The sequence below is a fragment of the Eupeodes corollae genome, chromosome 2 (genome assembly GCF_945859685.1).
Source record: "Eupeodes corollae chromosome 2, idEupCoro1.1, whole genome shotgun sequence".
Taxonomy (NCBI): Eukaryota; Metazoa; Arthropoda; class Insecta; order Diptera; family Syrphidae; genus Eupeodes; species Eupeodes corollae.
The window spans coordinates 83949732-83969150 of NC_079148.1; the positions used below are offsets into that span (position 1 = coordinate 83949732).

A 19419-nucleotide genomic window follows, 5' to 3' on the forward strand; every position below is an offset into this window, starting at 1 on the left:
CTGTTCTCTTCGGTTCTTTGGAGTTTCAGACTCGGAAGGTCATTGTCGTTCTTTTTCCTGAATATCTTGTTGATTTTAGGGAACATACTAGGGTCACTCGAATTAACTGACCGGATCTTGCGGTCCCAGTACTTGTTAATTGATAACCTGTAGTTCTCCTTAATCAACAGATTGACATTTTTTATTGACGACTTCAGTGTCCTAACCTCCAAGTCATGTGGGTCTGTAAGTCATCTGTACAAGTTTTTGAGTCTTGTCAGTAAGCCACTCTTGTGCCTTGTGTTTTTTAATCCGTAAATCCTACATAAAAGATAGCGTTCCTCTTAACATATAAAAATATTCCAGCTTTTGTCATCCATGGTATACAAAAGAGCTTAAAATGCTTCGAAACCAAAAAAAAAAGAAGGCTTTGAAAAATCTTATAAAAAGCATATCAGCTGAAGATGGTAAATTATATGTTATCTTCTTTGAAGAGGTTAAATGTATCCCCAATTATTTAAACGCCACATATCCCCCAAAAAAATGTATTGATATAAACGGTAATCTAATGGCTACCCAGTAAATTTTACTTATAATAAATATAACTTAGTTAGTACTATAGACGTGATTATTCCTCTGGACCAGATGGGATAAGTCAGTACTGGAATCTCCCCTTCTTCTCATACTTCCAGTATCTTTAGGCTCAGGTAAATTTCAAATGGAAGAAGGTATTTATCATACCAGTCTTTAAAAGGGTTACAATAATTGTGACATTACAAATTACAGACTAATCTCTAAACTATTCTGCATTCACGAACTTTGTGATAGTTTAAATTTTAATTCTAAGAACATTATATGTATGTAATCAACAACTTGGTTTAATGTGAAAACGTAAAACGTTGCGGTAGCGCAACAGGTCGTTGAGTATTAAGGTATAGGACTTAAAACTCTCAACCATTACTGTTCGTGAGTAGTGTTGTTAGGGATGGAGGGGACCTACTGTCTTAAGCTGAATATGAACGGCTAATTTGAGAAAGCACTTTTCATGATAAGAATTACTCTTGGAGGATTTGTCTGTCCCTTTATTTATTTTAATTAACGCACTTGAATTATTAAATTGTATAAGTTTAAACTACCATAGGGGTAACCACAATACCCGTAGTTTCCAATTAATGCCTGTTTCCCAACACCGCACTAATTATGGCATGCATGAGCCATAAACTCGCATGTCTTAACTTTAAACTTTTAAATATGAACTCAAACCTATTTGATTTCAGCAGAAATAAGAATGTTCTTAAAAATATATTAAAGACTTGTGTACCACATACTTACTTGTTGTATCAATTTGTGCGTAACTTAATTTTTGTTTATATACATTTGTTTATTTCTACATTTGTTTTTTGTATTATAACAATGTATGTATGTACATATGTATACAGGTCCATGCGTACTTGCCCAACGGACGCCTTAAACGTTATTTTGGATCTTCTACCAATCGACGTTTTTATTAAATACATAGTTTCCTGCAGCGCTATAAGGCTGACGGAATCAAACAGCTGGTTGTCAAAACCTTATGGTCACAGCAACACAACGAAATTGATTCCCTGAGATATTATCTCGGTAGACACTGACTACTGCACTACTACTTTGAGACTTAGTAAGGGTTTTAAGGTTATTTTCCCATCCAGAGAAGATTGGGAGGATGACATCGTGTCGACAGGTTTCGACACAACCATCTTTACTGACGGTTCAAAGATGGAGTGCGGAGTTGGTTCTGGGATCTTTTCTGAGTCATTGAATGTAGCTAAATCCTTTAGGCTTCCTGACTTTGCTAGCGTTTTTTAGGCTGAACTGCTGGCAATAAGGGAGGCATGTAAGATACTTAAAAAAAGCCCAAACCAAAACCGAAATGCGGCTATCTTCACAGACAGTCAGGCAGCTGTCAAAGCCATTAACTCGGCCATATCCTTCTAAATTGGTCCAGCAATGTCGCGATGAGCTTGCGAGCCTGAATATTAACCTCGGTGTCACCCTAATCTGGGTTCCGGGCCATAGTGTTATCGTGGGAAATGAACGGGCTGACGAGCTAGCCAGGCAAGGATTTGGCTTCATAGCTCACTTGCGGAAATGGTTAACATTCCTCTTGGTGCTATAAAAAGTAAAATCTTTTCTATCTACCAAACTGAATCAAACCGAAGATGGAGCAATAATAAAACCCGTACAAACGATCTTCTATGCAGGCCAAGGCAAGACATAGCCAGGATTGTTGCGGTTTGTACCGGACATTGGCCTATAGGAGTTCATGCAGAGAAGTTGGGTATCTCTTACAACACCTTTTGCCGTAGTTGTAGTGACCAAAGAGAAAGTGAAACGATAATCCATTTCCTCTGCAAATGTCCTGCTTTGGCAAACACTAGAATGAAATACTTTGGAAAAGCATTGTTTCACGAACTTGATGAGCCAATCTTTTTTTTCAATGCGACAAAATGGCTCTAACATAATCGCTATGAAGCTTGTCTATACATCTTTCCCTTAACACAGGTCAAACGAGTTGTTGGTATCAAAACGGCGCACTACAACGCTAATTGGATCTCAGGCTAGGTTGCGTTGAGATGGCCATTTCTACCTACCTATCTAAAGTGTATTATGTTATTGTATTTAGTTGTATTTCTTACTAACTAATGACACCGCAAGTGATGAGCCAGATGAGCACAATTTGTGTGTTGGCAATTCTTTCGGCCCTAAAAGTTTCTTACGAAAAGATCTGATAGTGTTTTAGCTTGCGCTAAAGCATTCAAACCTTTGACACAAATTGTTCTTTAGTGTAATGCACGTACATATGTATGTATTTTGTAAAAAAACGGGGTTTTTAGGATTTGACGGGATTGTAAAAAGCGGTATTTAAAAAAAAATGTATAAACTGGATTTTCAAACAGCGGGATTCCGATATGCTTATGCTACATACATGTGCAACTTTTAAGTAAAGTTATACATTTGAAAATAATTTTTTTGTTGATTTATTCTATGCTTGTTCTACATTCAACGCATATTTGTTAAAATTGGAAAATAAAGTTTATCTAAAAATCGTAACATCACTTAAATCTTCCGTTAAGTAATTTTATTGATTGTACATTTTTTAATTGAAACTTAGTTTTAAATAAAGAATTTTTTTAATACAGGAATATTTGTTGTACCCAAACAGCTTTTATATTTTTTTAACACAGTTAAAATTTTATATTTAAAAACAAAATTTCAGCCACAATTACATCAAAGTAAGGTGTTAACACATTTCAACTCTGAGCGGGCGTTGTCATTTTTACTTGGACTTTTAACAAGCATTCTTCAAGCAGGACCTCCACTACAGCCTGCTGAACTGCAATGCAAAACTATTTTACGCTCAAAAATTCTAAGTGGAGGTCTTCAGGTCCTGCAACCAACGAATCCATTTGACGAAGAAAAAGGTGAAGCTCGAAGCAGCGCTAGTACAGCTGGAAGCACTCCAACAGAACCCAGCAACCACCAAATGCCTAGCTGCCTAGATCCACCGGCGTTTAACTCCTTAAATCAAAGAATCGAAGCTCTTCTCAGTGGTCTTGGAGAAGCAAGACTTTCCGACCCATTAGTATCCGGATGGATGGCAGTATCAGAAAGATTTTGTAAGGAACATAATCTTATTTGGCATCAAGAATTCCCTCCAGAGCATTCAGTTCAGGAACTCGAACGATTGCTAACAGCAGTACTTATTCGACATCAAAGTCTGGGCCCACTGATTTTAGCAGTAATTGATAGAGAACTAGGTGGGTTGACAGAGAAACCTCCAAAACAGATTACCGAAATTATTCGCCTGGTCCATCAAACTAAATGGGCAGTTGTGAGAACACGTCAACAGTTAAATAGAAGCTACAAAGAAGTTTGTGCTCCTATGTTGGAACGCCTAAGATTTCTTTTGTATGAAGTGCGTCCAGCAATAAGCTTAGAACAATCAGGCCTACGAAAGCTTTGCATTCTTCACAAACTACCAAGATTTAAATCCGTTGTTAAAAGCATAATATCTGATATGCGTACTGAAAAAAAACAACTGGCTTGTAACAAACCTGAAGACATACTTAATGTGACTATTCAAAGCCAACATGCTGCTCTAAAAAATCAATCCCAGGAGAACCTTCTTAGCGTTTCATTTGCAGAACAAATTGATAAAGAATTTGAAACTAACACAGGGGGTGGCAATTCACCACTTCGCAATAATTTGTCAAATGAAAATCTTATTGAATCAGGGAATGACAACAATATTTTTAGTGAAAGTGATAAGAAACCCATGGAATTCGGGGACAAAAAAGCTGATTCTCAGCAGGCTTTTGTTAACGATGTCATTCTTAAACTGAGTGAAAAGTTTCTTCATGGATTTGATGGAGGTGAGCTTAGCATGACAACAATGTATGAAATCGTAGACTTTGTCATGCAAGAGGTATGCGATGTGGAAACTGTTCGCCGTGCAATGTACTGCCAGGTGCAACGATATCACATTCGACGGCAAGGGCTCGAAATTTTTTATGAAATACTGCAAGTGAATGGATTGCTTGATGCAGTCCAGTACAATATGCTAAATGGGTACTTAGGACTTCATCTCAAACGGAACAAACAAACTACCATTAACATATTAGAGGATTTAAATCTAATAACTGCGTTTCAGAAGGCCAGTCTTATATTGACTTATTCTAAAATTTTAGACTGGGCAATAATTGAACTTCAAAAGCTTGTAAATAAAGAGCAAATCTCCATGAAACCCAAATTCCATAATGGAAAAGACAACTCTAACTTGGGGACTTATGTATTTTTAAAGAAATTACCTAGAGCAAGATTTCTTCTAAGTATTTTTGGGATTCTGGCAAAAGATGTTGGGCACAATGAGCTAAGTTTGCTTATAAATTCAGGAACACTCGGAACAATTTTAGGATTGTTACGCCAAACGGGTGGTGATATCCCTGCCATCAAAAATACGTATGAGTTGTCAGTTGTTTATGAAGACACAATATTGAAAGTAAGTTTTCTAACATTTAAGATGTATGTTTTAAAAATAAGTTTTGGTTTTGTTTAGCAAAAATCAAACAAAGCTAATTTAACAGGACCTGAACTAGCAAAGCTAATGAAAATCGGAACTAGAATTTGCCGAGGTGCAGACTGGAAATGGAGTGATCAAGATGGTATTCCACCTGGCGAAGGAAGAATTATAAGCGAAGTTGGAGAAGATGGGTAAAAATTTTATTATTATTCTATTTTTTGTAGTAAATTAATTTATTTATACTTAGGGGTCATTTTGATTATATTAATGAAAATAATTTGTTCCGCCAAACATAAGTTTACGTTGAGCAACTATAAATAATTACTTTTTTTAAATTTTTTATCACAGGTATCAATACAAATAAATTTATATCGTCCGGTATATATAGCGCCGGGGTGCTGGGCCCATATGGCTGTTAAAATAATAAATTTATATAGTGTTAAGAAATATAGAAAAGTTTATTTTGAAATGTATGTAAATAGGTTAAATTTGATTAAGTTTATGTTTATTTAGTAGCGGGAAAAGCAGTGAGTTATGTGGATGAATAGTTGTATCTAGGAGTTTTTGTAACGGTGGAATGTTGTTTGTAAAGTGTGTTCTTGTTAATGGGTATCTTTGAAGAACATGGACAGAAGCTGCAAAGTGGTGTAGGTTCGTTTTTATAAAGATGAACTTTGTTGAACAAGGTATGACCTAGCCTTATCCGAGAGAGCTGCACTGATTGTAATCGGTTCAATGACTCGTTGTAGGTCACTTGTCCTAAGGTTGCCTTATGTTGTCTTAAAAATGAATTATAGTTATTCCAACGTATTTCTGCTTCTCGTCGTATATTGTCAGAGACATTGAAGATGCAAACGGGGGTAATATAAATTCCAAAGGCATTTTGATGGTTTCACGAGCCACAAAGTCTGCGTTTTCGTTTCCTGGAATTCCTGTGTCTCCTGGAGACCATATTAAGTGAATTCTAGAGAAGTTGGAGCGGATAATTGAACGTAGAAGATGAAAGATTGATTGGCACTCAAAAAGTCACTGAAAATAGCTGTTGTATCATGCCTTTCTTTGGCAATTTGGAATGCTTCAACCAATGCCATTACCTCTCCAACAAAAGGACTTTGGTTTGGGGTTGTAAGTTTTTGTGAGAGGATCTTGTCACATTTATTGTCGTATCTATATACACAATAACTTGTTGTTTCTTCTGCTGTCGTGGCGTTTATGTTTAGTATGCTATTAAATTGACCTGTAATTATTTTGTCAGCAAATTTTTTTCTTTAGATGTCGGGCGGTGTTCGTTCTTTCAGCGTTTTGGCTAGAGATATGTCAATGGTGCTTTTTGGTAAAAGCCAAGGTGTTGAATCGTTTTCGTAATTAACTGTTTCTGGTATGGTGATATTAGTAAATGTGAGGTATCGGATCTGCATATTTCGTGTAGCGGATGTTTGCAGTCTATGAAGCTTTGTATAACAATTTTGGTTTGTGTACTTTGTTTCGTTTCTAAAAAAATGGTGTGTTTGTTTCTGCCAATAAAGCATCAATAGGTGTAGATGGTAGATCTCCAATAGACTTTCGTAGTAGTGCATTCATTTTGATTTGGATCATCTGATCGTTCCCTTTTGTCCAGTGTGAATAGATGGAAAGGCTATGTTGTGTGGCACCCCATATGAGGGCTTGTAATATATTTATAGATGTGTTCTGGTGCGGTCCTTTGTGTTTTTGGCAGATAACTTTGAGTAGATTCAAGGATTTGTTGAGCTTGTCAGCTACAAACTTCGCGCGTGCATGCCATTTCCAAGTTTTCGAGCAAATCAGCCCAAGAATTCTTAATTTTTCTTTAAGGGGAATAGCAGAGTTGTTAAGATTGATAGTTGTGTTCGGACAAGATCTTTTTCTGCATATATGCAGAACTACCATTTTTTCAGCAGGTAGTTTAGCTCCAGTATTTGTGCAACAAGTTTGTGCTTTCTGTATGATTTGATTGAGCGCATGGGCAACTTCTTCTGGGCTACCAGAACTTAAAACGAAAATGTTAAAGTTGAACACCATCAGTATTCAATTCATTTAAAAGCGAATTTACGTACGTATTGTACAACATTGTTAAAATTGGAGATCCTTGTGGCACACCGTTTTCAAATGTGTTGTCTAATGAATAGTAGCCATTGACACGTACTTTTATTCTTCTGTTAGACATGAAGGAATAGATCACCTTCAATAAGTTTGAATGGATTTCCCAGTCGTGGAGTTGTTGTATTACTCTAAAATAAGTTACTTTTTCAAAAGCCTTTTCTAAGTCCATGGACAATAGGACCAAATGGTTTCGTGAAGCTAGCTCTATATGTACTGCTTGGTCAAGCATATGCAGCAAAGTATGTGTGCCTCTACATGGTCTAAAACCGTGTTGTCCGCTGTTGAGACATTTTTCAAGTGTCCATTTGAGTCTATTACCAATTATTTTTCAAATAATTTGAATAGAACGGAGAGGAGAGAAATTGGGCGGTAATTTTCGATGGCTTGTGAGTCCGTGTTTGGTTTTGGTATAGGGATCAGAATAGCTTTTTTCCATTCATGCGGGAATGTCCCGTTTTTCGAAATATTATTATATAAGTTGATCAATCTTACCATGACCTCAGCTGGCAAATTTGTTAACATCTTAAATGTTATTTTATCAGAACCAGGCGTAGAGCCTTTGGTAGAACGTACTGATTCTATAAGCTCTGTTAGAGTAATAGCTGGACTCAAAGCGGTTGAAAAAAAGTCCATTGAAAACGTGTTTTTTTATGTAGGATATTATGGGAGAAATGTATATCGGAACTGTACCCAGCCCATTTGTCTGCAAAGAGTTGTGCGATCTCGCTTTGATCAGTTACTAATGTTGAACCTTGTTTGACGGAGGTGATGCTACACCGAGAGTAAATTGCGTTTATAATCTTTACTCTATTCCAAAGAGTTTTGGAATCCATATTTGGATTGATGGACGCCAAGAAATTTGTCCAGACGTCTCTTTTAGCTATACGCGCTATTTGTTTGATTTTTGCAGCCAAACGTCTATATGAAATAATATTAGTGGAATTGGGATTGCTTTTTAGATTCCGCCAAGCGCATGTTAAACCAAATAGGATGTTTGTCGTCGCATGGTGGGTGAGAAGAGGGAATTGAAGTGGCTGCAGATTGTCTAATTATTTTTCTTACGTTTGCTGCTTCTTTGTTAATGTTTTCAGACCTAGGGACAACGCTTGAAATTTGGCCTACATTTTGTGAAAATTTGAGCCAGTCAGCTTTTGTTTCTACGAAGCGGGATTGAAATTTTTTTCTATGGGTGTACGGTGATCCTGTATCAATTATTATTGGAAAGTGGTCACTACCTTCCAACGAGTTATGGGTTTTCCAAGTGGCATCAGTTGCAATTGATGGTGATACAATTGTCAAGTGAATGGCAGTAAGTGTGTTTCTTGTAGAATAATGCGTTGGTGACCCATCGTTCAACAGAACTAAGTCAGAACTTTGTAACCATTCAGCTACAATTGTTCCCGCACTATTGGTATGTGGGGAGACTCACATTAAGTTATTGGCATTGAAGTCGCCTAATACAATGCTTTGTGGAGGGTGGTTTGCGGCCAGACCAAGATACTCTTGCTGGATACGATTTCATCAGATTGTCTGTAGATATTTTGCAGCGTTAGAGGGTTAGGTAGGTTAATTTTCAGTGTTTGGGTAAGTATTCCACTTGGGCAGATTGTGTACGTATGAGGTATATTTGAATTTATGAGAATAGCTGTGCCATCTTTATTTCGATCGTGTGGCTTATTATTAAAATAAGCAATGTAGTTTTTGTATTTTGATGGTGCTTTTTCTACAAGAACTTTAGTTTCTTCTTATCTTATAATCTTACTTCGGGATTATATTTATGGAAGATTATTGAAATATCCTTGGATATTCCATTGAAGGATTTTTATATTAAGTTTTTTGTTCATATTAGTTGTTGGATTATTATTTATTTGAAATGTATTCGTTGTTGGCAAAATTAGTGGTTGGTCCATTATTGATGGCCTTGGGCTTCTCTGACCGGAGGGGGGCATGGGGGCTGTGCGCCTGGAGTCCATGTCCTCTCCCTGTGAGAGATGTGCACGACCTTCTATCCGGAAAGAGAGTTGAATTATTATTTATTGTCATCTGTATCTGATGTAGATATAAATATGATTCTTTTTGTATTAAATTGTTTGATATAATTGATATTGGAGAATTTTGTGTGGTGCTTGTTTCTGGGGGTTGGTTTGTGTAGTTAAGTATTGAAATAGTTTTGGGTGTTGGTAACAGTGGACGCTGTGGTTGTTTCTGAATAATCGGTAGGTTTAAAAGTAGGGGGGAAGCGGAGGCTAGTGCCTCGGATGTAGGCATTTTTGATGGTTTTAGGGATGCATTTCTTTGGACGGTTGTTTTGTAGTTTTTGGTGGATGTATTAATGTTGTGATTGTCTTTTGCTTTATTAGCATCTAGATTATGAGTTTCAGTAGGCGGAAGAGTTTTTTCAGAAATCTTGAGACTTTCTCTGGCTCTTAATGAGTACGTTTGAGCTCTTAAGATTGGTTTAGTTGGGTACATTTGGCTATAAGTGCGTTTAGCTTCTCCCATACTGCACTTGTTTCTTGTTAAGATCTTCTTGTTTTGGAGATATTTTGGACAGGTTTTGGACGAAGAAGGGTGGGCTTCAGAGCAATCAGCACACATGGTTCGAGTACATTCGGTGGGTTCATGAGGTGGTAGGCTGCAAACTACACATTGTTTGCTATTATTACATCTCTTTGCTGTGTGTCCCAAATACACAACTCCTTTTGAGGAATTTAGATTGGCATGGAGTTTCACCGTTACAGGGATCTGGCCAAGATTAGAAATTCTAAGGAATTTATCTGCGATTGACTGTAATTTTGTGAGGATTAAAATATTCCCATCTCTAAGTTGGGAGATATCTTCATAGTCCTTAATCACAGCGTCAATTGCTTTATTAAGGATAAACACATTTATTGATGACAGGGGTTGTTGTTCTTCTTTAGGAGAGATTATAATAAATTTAGGGTTCTTAAGGTTTGAAATGTCTGGAAGTAGAGGGAAATCAGTTAGCGAAGAGTTTTTTATTCTTTTTGCACTGGACTCCGAATTCGGGGACTAAGCCAACAAATCGAATCTATTCCTGTTTTTTTTTCTTCCTGGCCCCGGGGCCATTTTAATTGATATGGAAATTTAACCTCGCACCAAAAATTAAAGCACGCGGTGTCAAAGAAAGTTTATGAGCCCTGTGAAGGGAAAGAGATAAATGTATACCTATATCAGAAAAGAAAAAAGGTTAGAGATAGGTAACCACTGCACTAGGAAAGTCAACACAAGTGAACGCTGTGAAAGCAAGACGGTGACTGAATTACTTTTATATTGTGAACTTTTTTAGTATTTTGTATGTTTTTTTAGGTAGGATGAGATTACTACTAGTTAATAAAAGCACATCACACATGGTTTGAAAGTTAAAAAATAATATGTTTCTATCATTTTTATAATATCTTAGGTACATAAAAACTCGGTTTACTCAAAAAGATTTAGAGCACTTTCTTCTTCACCAACCGAAGAAATTGAATTGCTTCTTAAAATGTTTTTTTCGTACATAAATAACATTGAGCCATTGGTTTTTTAATTTCTCCTTCTGACGTTGGCAGATTTTTTTCAGTTTTTCACATTGATTTTGTGATAAAATTGCGTCTTCAGCTTTTGACAAGTTTATAAAAATAAATCTTCAATTATTCTTTTGTGTTAAATAGTTTTGATTTGAAAGTTGAGCTTACGTATTTTTCTTGAAAAGATCGAAAATATTGCATGCATTTGAGAGATGTGCAACAAAAATAGTTTGGACGTCCTCAACTAAATTCTATGCACATCTTAGTTCATTATTCAAATTTGTCTGCAGGGTTTGATTTCATTATCCCATCTTAAATACCAAAGCCAAATATAAGCTTTGTATTTGTTTTATTTAATTGCTTTTTTAATACAATTTCGAATCTCTAGTCTTACAATCAGTTGCATTTAAAATATTTGATTTTCGTTAACAATTTAGATGGGTGCGTGTAGAATGGTATACTGGAGCAACTAACTCATACCGCATGGGTAAAGAAGGCCAATATGACCTTCGTTTGGCTGACAATGCATCGAACATAGTTTCTCCGGACACAGAAAACACAGAGAAAGATGAGTTGATTGGTGAAATTCAGCTCACAGGCGAATCCCATCCTACAAAACTTTTACGCTATGCATGCACAAAAATGCTGCAAATAATATCAGTAGGAGTTGGACAACACAGCGAAAAAATTGACAAAGCCGCTGTAAAAGGAGTTACGTCTATGTTTCGTGCTATTTTAAATCCAAAATCTGGCCTTGGAAGCATTTGTGGTCTTGACAGTTGGACAACGCTTGGATTTTTGCGTGCGATTGTTGGCGAATCAAAAGTTATGTCCAAATTTTTGACTTCACCGATTTGGATACGTTTTTACATTGACCTTCTAGAGCAGGCAACAACGAGTGAGCAAGATGTTTTTAGAAAAATACACTGTCTGCGACTGTTGCAAACTGTTTTGGTCAACTGGACAGATGAATATATTACTGAAACCACAAAATTGGTGCAGCAGCTGTTTTCACTTCTTGGAAAAATTACACTTTATTGTCCAAACGATGTGTCTTTGTTGCAAAATCAGGCTGATACAAAATCAAGAGTTCTTCTCACAGCTTCGCATTCCGGAACTGTTGCTGAAGAAATTATAACTCTTCTCCGAAAATTGCATACTCTACCCGTTTGGAATCCTGTCATAAATTCATTTTTATCTCAGAAGCTTTGTGTAGCGGCGGAACTCTTTGGGGACGATGGACTTGAAATTACTAACCTAGAATCAGAGAATGTTCATGTAATGGGAGTACTAAGTACAATTGGGGGATGTGACACGCGGCCACGTGTAGGACTTCAAGTCTCATACGAAGGAAGCACTGCCACAATTTGTGGCTTTACGAATAAAGGAAAGTGTCTTCTTAGCACAGATGGAAACTCTCTTAATGGAGAGTTTCGAAAAATTTCACTAAATACCGCATCCGAAGGAGCAGACTACTCTGTCTTCAGTTTGTCTCGCCTTCCAATGAACGAAATGCTCTTAAATTCTTGGTCAGTTTTAATGTATGGCCCAGGCGAGCGAAAAGAGTCTATTCCTGGGACTGTTGATATTTCATTGTTGCGATCGCAACAGATTCAAATATGTGTTCTCAATTCAAATTGCGTTCTCTATCGACATCAGGCATCGTTAAGAAAGATTTTAAGACAGCGTTCACCAGGAATGAGTTCATATTCGTCAGAAGAGAGTATTTCAGAAGAAGAAATACAACAACAGGGAGCGAAGCTTAATGTGAACGATTTAAATGTTGTTACTGACCAGACGCCGGCTGGTGATGAATCACCATCTTCGTTGTCAGAAAACGAACTTCTTATTCAAAGCATCCTTATTCGAGCGACACAACCTTCCCCACTGAAAGCTACATATACATATGCAGAACTCTCAACTGCTGCGTTAAATGTCTCACAAATGTTGGCAAGCCAAGCACATTCGGAATTGATTGGCCCTGAATCTCAGCACTCGCGATCATTACCTCCACCACTTCAACCTACTCTTGTCCACGGAGTACCTATCTTCAACGATGGGTGTTATAATGTAGCTGTATCTACTGGAGAGGCCCAAGGAACTTGTTCCATTGCTGCAGCGAATAGAAACAAAACAGCGCCATGTCCTTTGGTATCACAAATTATGGAAATGGGTTTTTCTAGAAAGTCTGTTGAGCTTGCTGTAAAAACTTTAAGTAATGACATATCTTTGATTTGTTTTTGTTTAAAAAATTAAATACAATTTTTTTTTGTAAACCAGCTGCTCATACGGAAGTTCCACCAACTCCTGAGCAAATTGTTCAATGGATTTTAGAGCATCCAGATATTTGTCCACCAATACCGTCAACATCAAAGGGTAGTGTATATGATACAGACGGAAGCGGTATAATGAAAATTGGTCGTCACGACCCAGAAGCTGATTCGGACAACGATAGCACAGATAGTAGTGATACCGTAGAAGGTTCATCAATACAAGATTCTCATCATACAGGTGGAACTAAATTTGCGACTCGTAGAGATTTTCAATTTGCGGATCAATACGCGATGTATGTAAGGGGTCTGGTGTGTCCAGGAATGAGCGTACGTTGTTGCCGAGATTTTGAAGAAATAAAAAAAGGTGACATTGGAACTGTGCTTAAAGTAGATACTGAAGGATTGCATGATTTAAATGTACAGGTAAAAATTTGTACAAGATAAGTATCACTTGTATTGTGTATTTTTAAGCTCAAATGCTAATATTTTGATTTTTGTTTGTAGGTTGATTGGCGAATGCATGGTGACACTTATTGGGTATGCTTTGTACACATTGAACTCCTCGAAATGGCAAAAGAAAAATCAACTCCATTTGACCGGGGAATAATTGTTGTTGGCTCCCAAGTTCGCATCCGCTCAACACCGCGATATAAATGGGGCTACATTACAAGAGGTGCAATAGGAACAGTTGCTTCGATAAGTGGAAAAGATGTGACAGTAGACTTTCCACAACAACCTAATTGGACGGGAAATTTAAATGAAATTGAATTGGTTAATATCGCTAGAGATGGACACATGAATAGTGGGTCATCAGGAATTTTACATGGACCTCCAACCGATTTAATAGAAGATTGGTCACGTTGTATTCGGTCCCTTACTGTGTCTTCGAATGAATCTATGGCTAAGCATTTGTTGGATAGAAGTCCTAACTACTGGCAAAGTTCATCAAGTAGCCAAGGAAAGCATTGGATTCGCATTGAAATGCATGAAAACGTTCTAATACACAGCTTATCGATTGTTGTCAATCCGGCTGACTGTTCCCACATGCCATCGCTAATTGTTACACGTGTTGGTGATAGTATTCCCAACCTTAAAGAATACAGCTGGGTTTCTGTAAAAAATAGCGATGTTAATGTGTCTCTCATGAACGATGTACGACAATATTATCAATACGTTGAAATTGTTATAAAACATTGTCGAAACAATGGAATTCAATGTAAATTGCATGGCATAAACATTATTGGACGTCGGCGGCAAACAGACTTAGATCTTATGCTAATGGACGCTGCTTTTTTGGCTTGCGAATATGACAGCTTGTCGAGCGAGTCAAGTTCTCTTGCCAATTATTCAGAAGCTAAATCCTCACAAAATGAACCGCCATGTACGGTGATGGTGTGGGGTTTAAATGATAAGGAACAACTGGGAGGGCTAAAAGGTTCGAAAGTAAAAGTCCCTACGTTCTCACAAACTTTAAGCCGATTGCGCCCAATTCATATTGCTGGTGGCTCTAAATCTTTATTCATTGTATCGCAGGATGGCAAGGTATTTGCATGTGGTGAAGGTACAAATGGAAGGTTAGGTTTGGGACATAATTGCAATGTTTCGGTCCCGCGGCAAGTTCCAGTGCTGCATCAATATGTGGTGAAGAAAGTTGCTGTGCATTCGGGGGGCAAACACGCCCTTGCGTTGACATTAGATGGAAAAGTATTTTCGTGGGGCGAAGGTGAAGATGGAAAGTTAGGGCATGGCAACCGTTTGACTATGGATAAACCAAAAATGATTGAATCACTGCGGGCAAAGAAAATACGTGATATAGCATGTGGATCATCACATAGCTCTGCTATTTCTTCTTCAGGTGAATTATACACTTGGGGATTGGGTGAATATGGACGGTTGGGTCATGGTGATAACACAACCCAACTCAAACCTAAACTAGTGTCAACTTTAATTGGAAAACGTGTCATACAGGTATTAGTTGAAAAATATCATTTAAATATGTTCTAAGTTTAGTTTTTTGTCAATCAAATAAACATTTTATTTACTTTAAAGGTTGCTTGTGGCAGTCGTGATGCTCAAACTCTGGCATTAACCGAAGATGGAGCGGTCTACTCTTGGGGTGATGGTGATTTTGGTAAACTTGGGCGTGGAGGTTCTGAAGGTTCCTCAGTTCCTCATGAAATTGAACGTTTAACTGGAATAGGCGTAATTCAGATTGAATGTGGTGCTCAATTCAGTTTAGCACTCACTCGCACCGGAGAAGTTTGGACATGGGGTAAAGGAGACTACTATCGCCTAGGTCATGGCAGCGATCAGCATGTGAGAAAACCAGCTCCCATACAAGGGTTGCGAGGGAGAAAGGTGATCCATGTTGCTGTAGGTGCCCTGCACTGTCTAGCTGTGACGGATAGCGGCCAAGTTTATGCATGGGGGGATAACGACCATGGACAGCAGGGGTCTGGAAATACAGTTGTGAATAAAAAGCCTGCTCTTGTAATTGGCTTAGATTCAGTTTTTGTTAACAGGGTAGCGTGTGGAAGTTCGCACTCTGTTGCTTGGGGTTTGCCACAATCGCCTCCCGAAGATGAAAAGAAAGGTCCAGTGCCTTTTGCAACAACTAAAGACCCACTTGGAGGCAGTAGCTTAGGAATATACGATTCTGAGCCCTCACCATCGACTTTGCCTTCTACAGTGGGCAAACAACAATTAAAATCCTCATTGAGTGAAACATTGCTTTCGCTAGAAACATTTGGAGCTCGTCAAACAGCCCTAAATTATGTACTAAATGCCATGAGTATTTTACAAGCACGACAACTGATTGTTGCTGCTTTAACCAGCCACAGCAAAATAAATTTGAATGAAAAAATGTCAAACGAAGTTGAACAATCTGAAGGTATAAAAGATCTAGAAAGAGTGACAAATCCTAGCGTAGCTGCAAACAATAATAACAATGACGTCATAGCTCAAGGAGGTGGAGAAGCTCCTGCTGATGCCACTGATCCGGCAGTTCACGAGCCGTCACCGGAAGCGGATGTTGCGCCTGCTCCAGCTGGTCCACTTAGTGCATTCCAAAGCCTAACAGGGTCACTTTCACTTTCAGCATCAATATCAAGTAATGCGCCTCATAAACATTCAAAAATGTCGGCAAGTGTAATGTCAGTTATGGCAGCAACAATGACACATCATGTAGAAATGATTGCAGAGTCGAGTCTAACGGGTTTGGATGATTTTACTTCCTTGCTGGGAGAGGCAGAAGCCAAGAGTCTGGTTGAGCTTTTAAAACTAAGTGTTGCTGGAAGAACTGGTCCGCAATCTACATCGCAAACTATAGCAGATACTTTGATAGCTTTGGGATCAAATTCACCGGTTATCGGAGCGATGCTTCTTGAAACTTGCATTACTGAACTGGAAGACCTCTGTACTTCTAGACATTGTTTAGGTAAAATTCCAAAACCTGTGGTGCAAGAGAGCAGTCATCCTTATGTGGACAATGTGACAGCTTTTGGTCACGTTAAGATCCCGGGTGCTGAAGCTCTTCGCCTCGAATTTGACCCTCAATGTTCGACCGAGAAACGCAATGACCCACTTGTTATTATGGATGGATCGGGTCGTGTTATCGCAACACGTTCTGGTCGTGAGTTCTCTCAGTGGGCACCAGAAATCCGAATACCAGGGGATGAAGTGAGATGGAAATTTACCAGCGACAGCTCTGTCAACGGATGGGGGTGGAAATTTTGGGTTCATGCTATAATGCCAGCTGCTTCAATGCAGGAAAAAGGATCTGATCGTTGCATTTTATCACAACCGTCAATGCCCCTAGTAATGGCTCTTTTAGATTCAAGATTAGGTCCCAACAACAACAGTGTGTTGTTGAGACTTGCAGCCGCATTGGCAGCGTGTGCTCAACTCAGTTCTTTGACAACTGCTCAACGAATATGGTCGTTAAGAAAGCTACACTGCGTCCTTACATCGAAGCATGCACCAAAAGTATTAGACCCTTCTCTGAATCCTATCCTAATGCCTCTGATTCCTGAATTCCTGCGACAGTATGAATATGAAGAGCCGCAAGTGCGAGGGGGAATTCATCTCATGCACTCGGATTACTTTAAGACGCTTGCTGCCTTAGCGTGCGACATGCAACTTGACTCAGTTTTACCGCCAGCCGATATGCACAAATGGGTTTGGTTCAAGCGCTATTGTATAGCTGTTCGAGTTGCACAAGCGTTAATAAAGCGAACAGAACTTCCACGTGCATTTTGCGTGGAAGTAAAAAAGAAAATCTCTGAAATGATGCCACCACAGAATACTTCACCATCAAATTCGGTAATGATGAACTCCACAAATTCTCTGTCATCGAGCACAACAAGCAATGCAACACCTACACCTCCACCTTCATTGCAGCAGCAGCAGCTACCTACTAACACAACCACTTCAATGGTAAATTCTCTAACACCAAGTACCAGCAATCTGATTCAGTACATAGACTCGGTTATGTCACTGTCAATGCACGATGTTGATCAAAAGGTTATCAATGAACAAACACAGTTTTTGCATGAGGATCATACTCTCTTCAAAGCTGAACATGACAGCCAGCTTTTGCAGTGGCTGAATCGTCATCCGGAAGATTGGGCACTATCGTGGGGAGGAGCAAGCACTATCTACGGTTGGGGCCACAACCATAGGGGACAGCTCGGAGGTCTCGAAGGAAGTCGAATTAAGGCGCCTACGCCGTGCGAGGCCTTGAGTTTATTGCGGCCAATACAGTTAGCTGGAGGAGAACAGACCCTCTATGCAGTAACACCGGATGGGAAACTTTTTGCCACTGGGTATGGATCCGGTGGACGACTAGGTATAGGTGGTACTGATTCTGTCTCGACACCAACATTGGTGGAGTCCTTGCAACATGTATTTGTAAAGAAAGTGGCTGTGAATTCAGGTGGAAAACACTGCCTTGCATTGACAGCAGATGGGGAAGTTTATTCTTGGGGTGAAGGTGAAGACGGCAAACTTGGGCACAGCAATCGAATGAGTTACGATAGACCTAAGCTAATTGACGCACTATCCGGTATTGGAATAGTTGACATTGCTTGTGGCAGCGCGCATTCAGCTTGTATTACATCATCAGGACACGTTTTAACATGGGGCAAAGGAAGATATGGTCGTTTAGGCCATGGAGACTCTGAAGATCAATTACGACCAAAGCTAGTAGATGCTTTACTTGGATACAGAGCTGTAGACATCGCATGTGGTTCGGGAGATGCACAAACTTTGTGCATTACTGACGATGACAATGTGTGGAGTTGGGGTGACGGTGATTATGGAAAACTAGGTCGAGGTGGTTCTGATGGATGTAAGGTTCCAACAAAAATTGAAAGCCTTTCTGGTTTGGGCGTGATAAAAGTTGAATGTGGATCACAATTCTCTGTAGCACTCACTCGGTCTGGAGCTGTTTATACATGGGGTAAAGGAGACTACCATCGTTTGGGCCACGGGACTGTGGACCATGTACGGAGGCCGAAGAAAGTTGCAGCTCTCCAAGGCAAAAAAATAATCTCGATTGCTACTGGTTCTTTACATTGCGTCGCATGTAGTGATACTGGTGAAGTATACACGTGGGGTGATAATGATGAGGGACAACTAGGCGATGGCACAGTAAGCGCTATCCAAAGGCCAAGGTTGGTCACGGCTCTGCAAGGAAAACATATTGTTAAAGTTACATGTGGATCAGCCCATACACTTGCTTTGTCAACGTCGCAGCTTACAGAGAGAGTTCGTCCGCCACCAAACCCACCTTTGGAATATGATCTCGTAAGAGACCTTCCAGCGGAGGCTCTTCATGCGCGACTTGTATTGTTGCATCACTTTTCTGAGCTTGTTTGTCCATGCCTTGCTATGCTTCCGATAGCTGGTGAGTTAAGTTTGGGAGCTTTGAAGGATGTTTTAGTGTATACAATAAAAGAAGCAGCTTTCCGCAAAGTTATTCAAACAACAATGGTCCGTGATAAGCAACATGGTCCCGTTATTGAATTGAATCGTATTCAAGTTAAACGTTCACGTAACAAATCCGGCAACGGGTTAGCCGGTGTTGATGGTATGAAAAGCGTTTTTGGACAAATGGTACAGAAATTGCCTTTATTAACTCAAGAAGCACTTTCGTTGCCACATAGAGTTTGGAAAGTAAAGTTTGTGGGAGAAAGTGTGGACGATTGTGGGGGGGGATACTCTGAGTCTATTGCGGAAATGTGCGACGAATTACAAAACGGAAGTGTCCCACTTCTCATTACTACCCCAAACGGGAGGGGTGAAGCAGGAGCCAATCGTGACTGTTTCCTCTTGGACCCAATGTTAACATCAGTGCTGCAGATGAATATGTTTCGATTCTTGGGTGTCTTGATGGGCATAGCCGTTCGCACAGGTTCGCCTTTAAGTTTAAAGTAGGTATTTGTTTACGGAAAATTGT

At 39.1% G+C, this 19419-nt stretch overlaps 1 protein-coding gene across 4 annotated transcripts in view; it reads left to right on the top strand.

Moving 5' to 3' along the window:
- LOC129945686 (probable E3 ubiquitin-protein ligase HERC2) overlaps window positions 1–19419 on the top strand; it is a 44843-nt gene that overhangs the window by 17247 nt on the left and 8177 nt on the right. For all 4 annotated transcript variants that reach the window (XR_008781508.1, XR_008781509.1, XM_056055542.1 and 1 more), the window contains exons 5-10: window positions 3236–5017; window positions 5075–5229; window positions 11127–12904; window positions 12970–13385; window positions 13467–14930; window positions 15012–19393. Coding sequence is in view for 2 of the 4 variants with exons in the window: in XM_056055542.1 (XP_055911517.1) it covers window positions 3236–5017; window positions 5075–5229; window positions 11127–12904; window positions 12970–13385; window positions 13467–14930; window positions 15012–19393 (9977 nt within the window). In the remaining 2 variants the exon portion in view is untranslated. The remainder of the gene's footprint in view (window positions 1–3235; window positions 5018–5074; window positions 5230–11126; window positions 12905–12969; window positions 13386–13466; window positions 14931–15011; window positions 19394–19419) is intronic.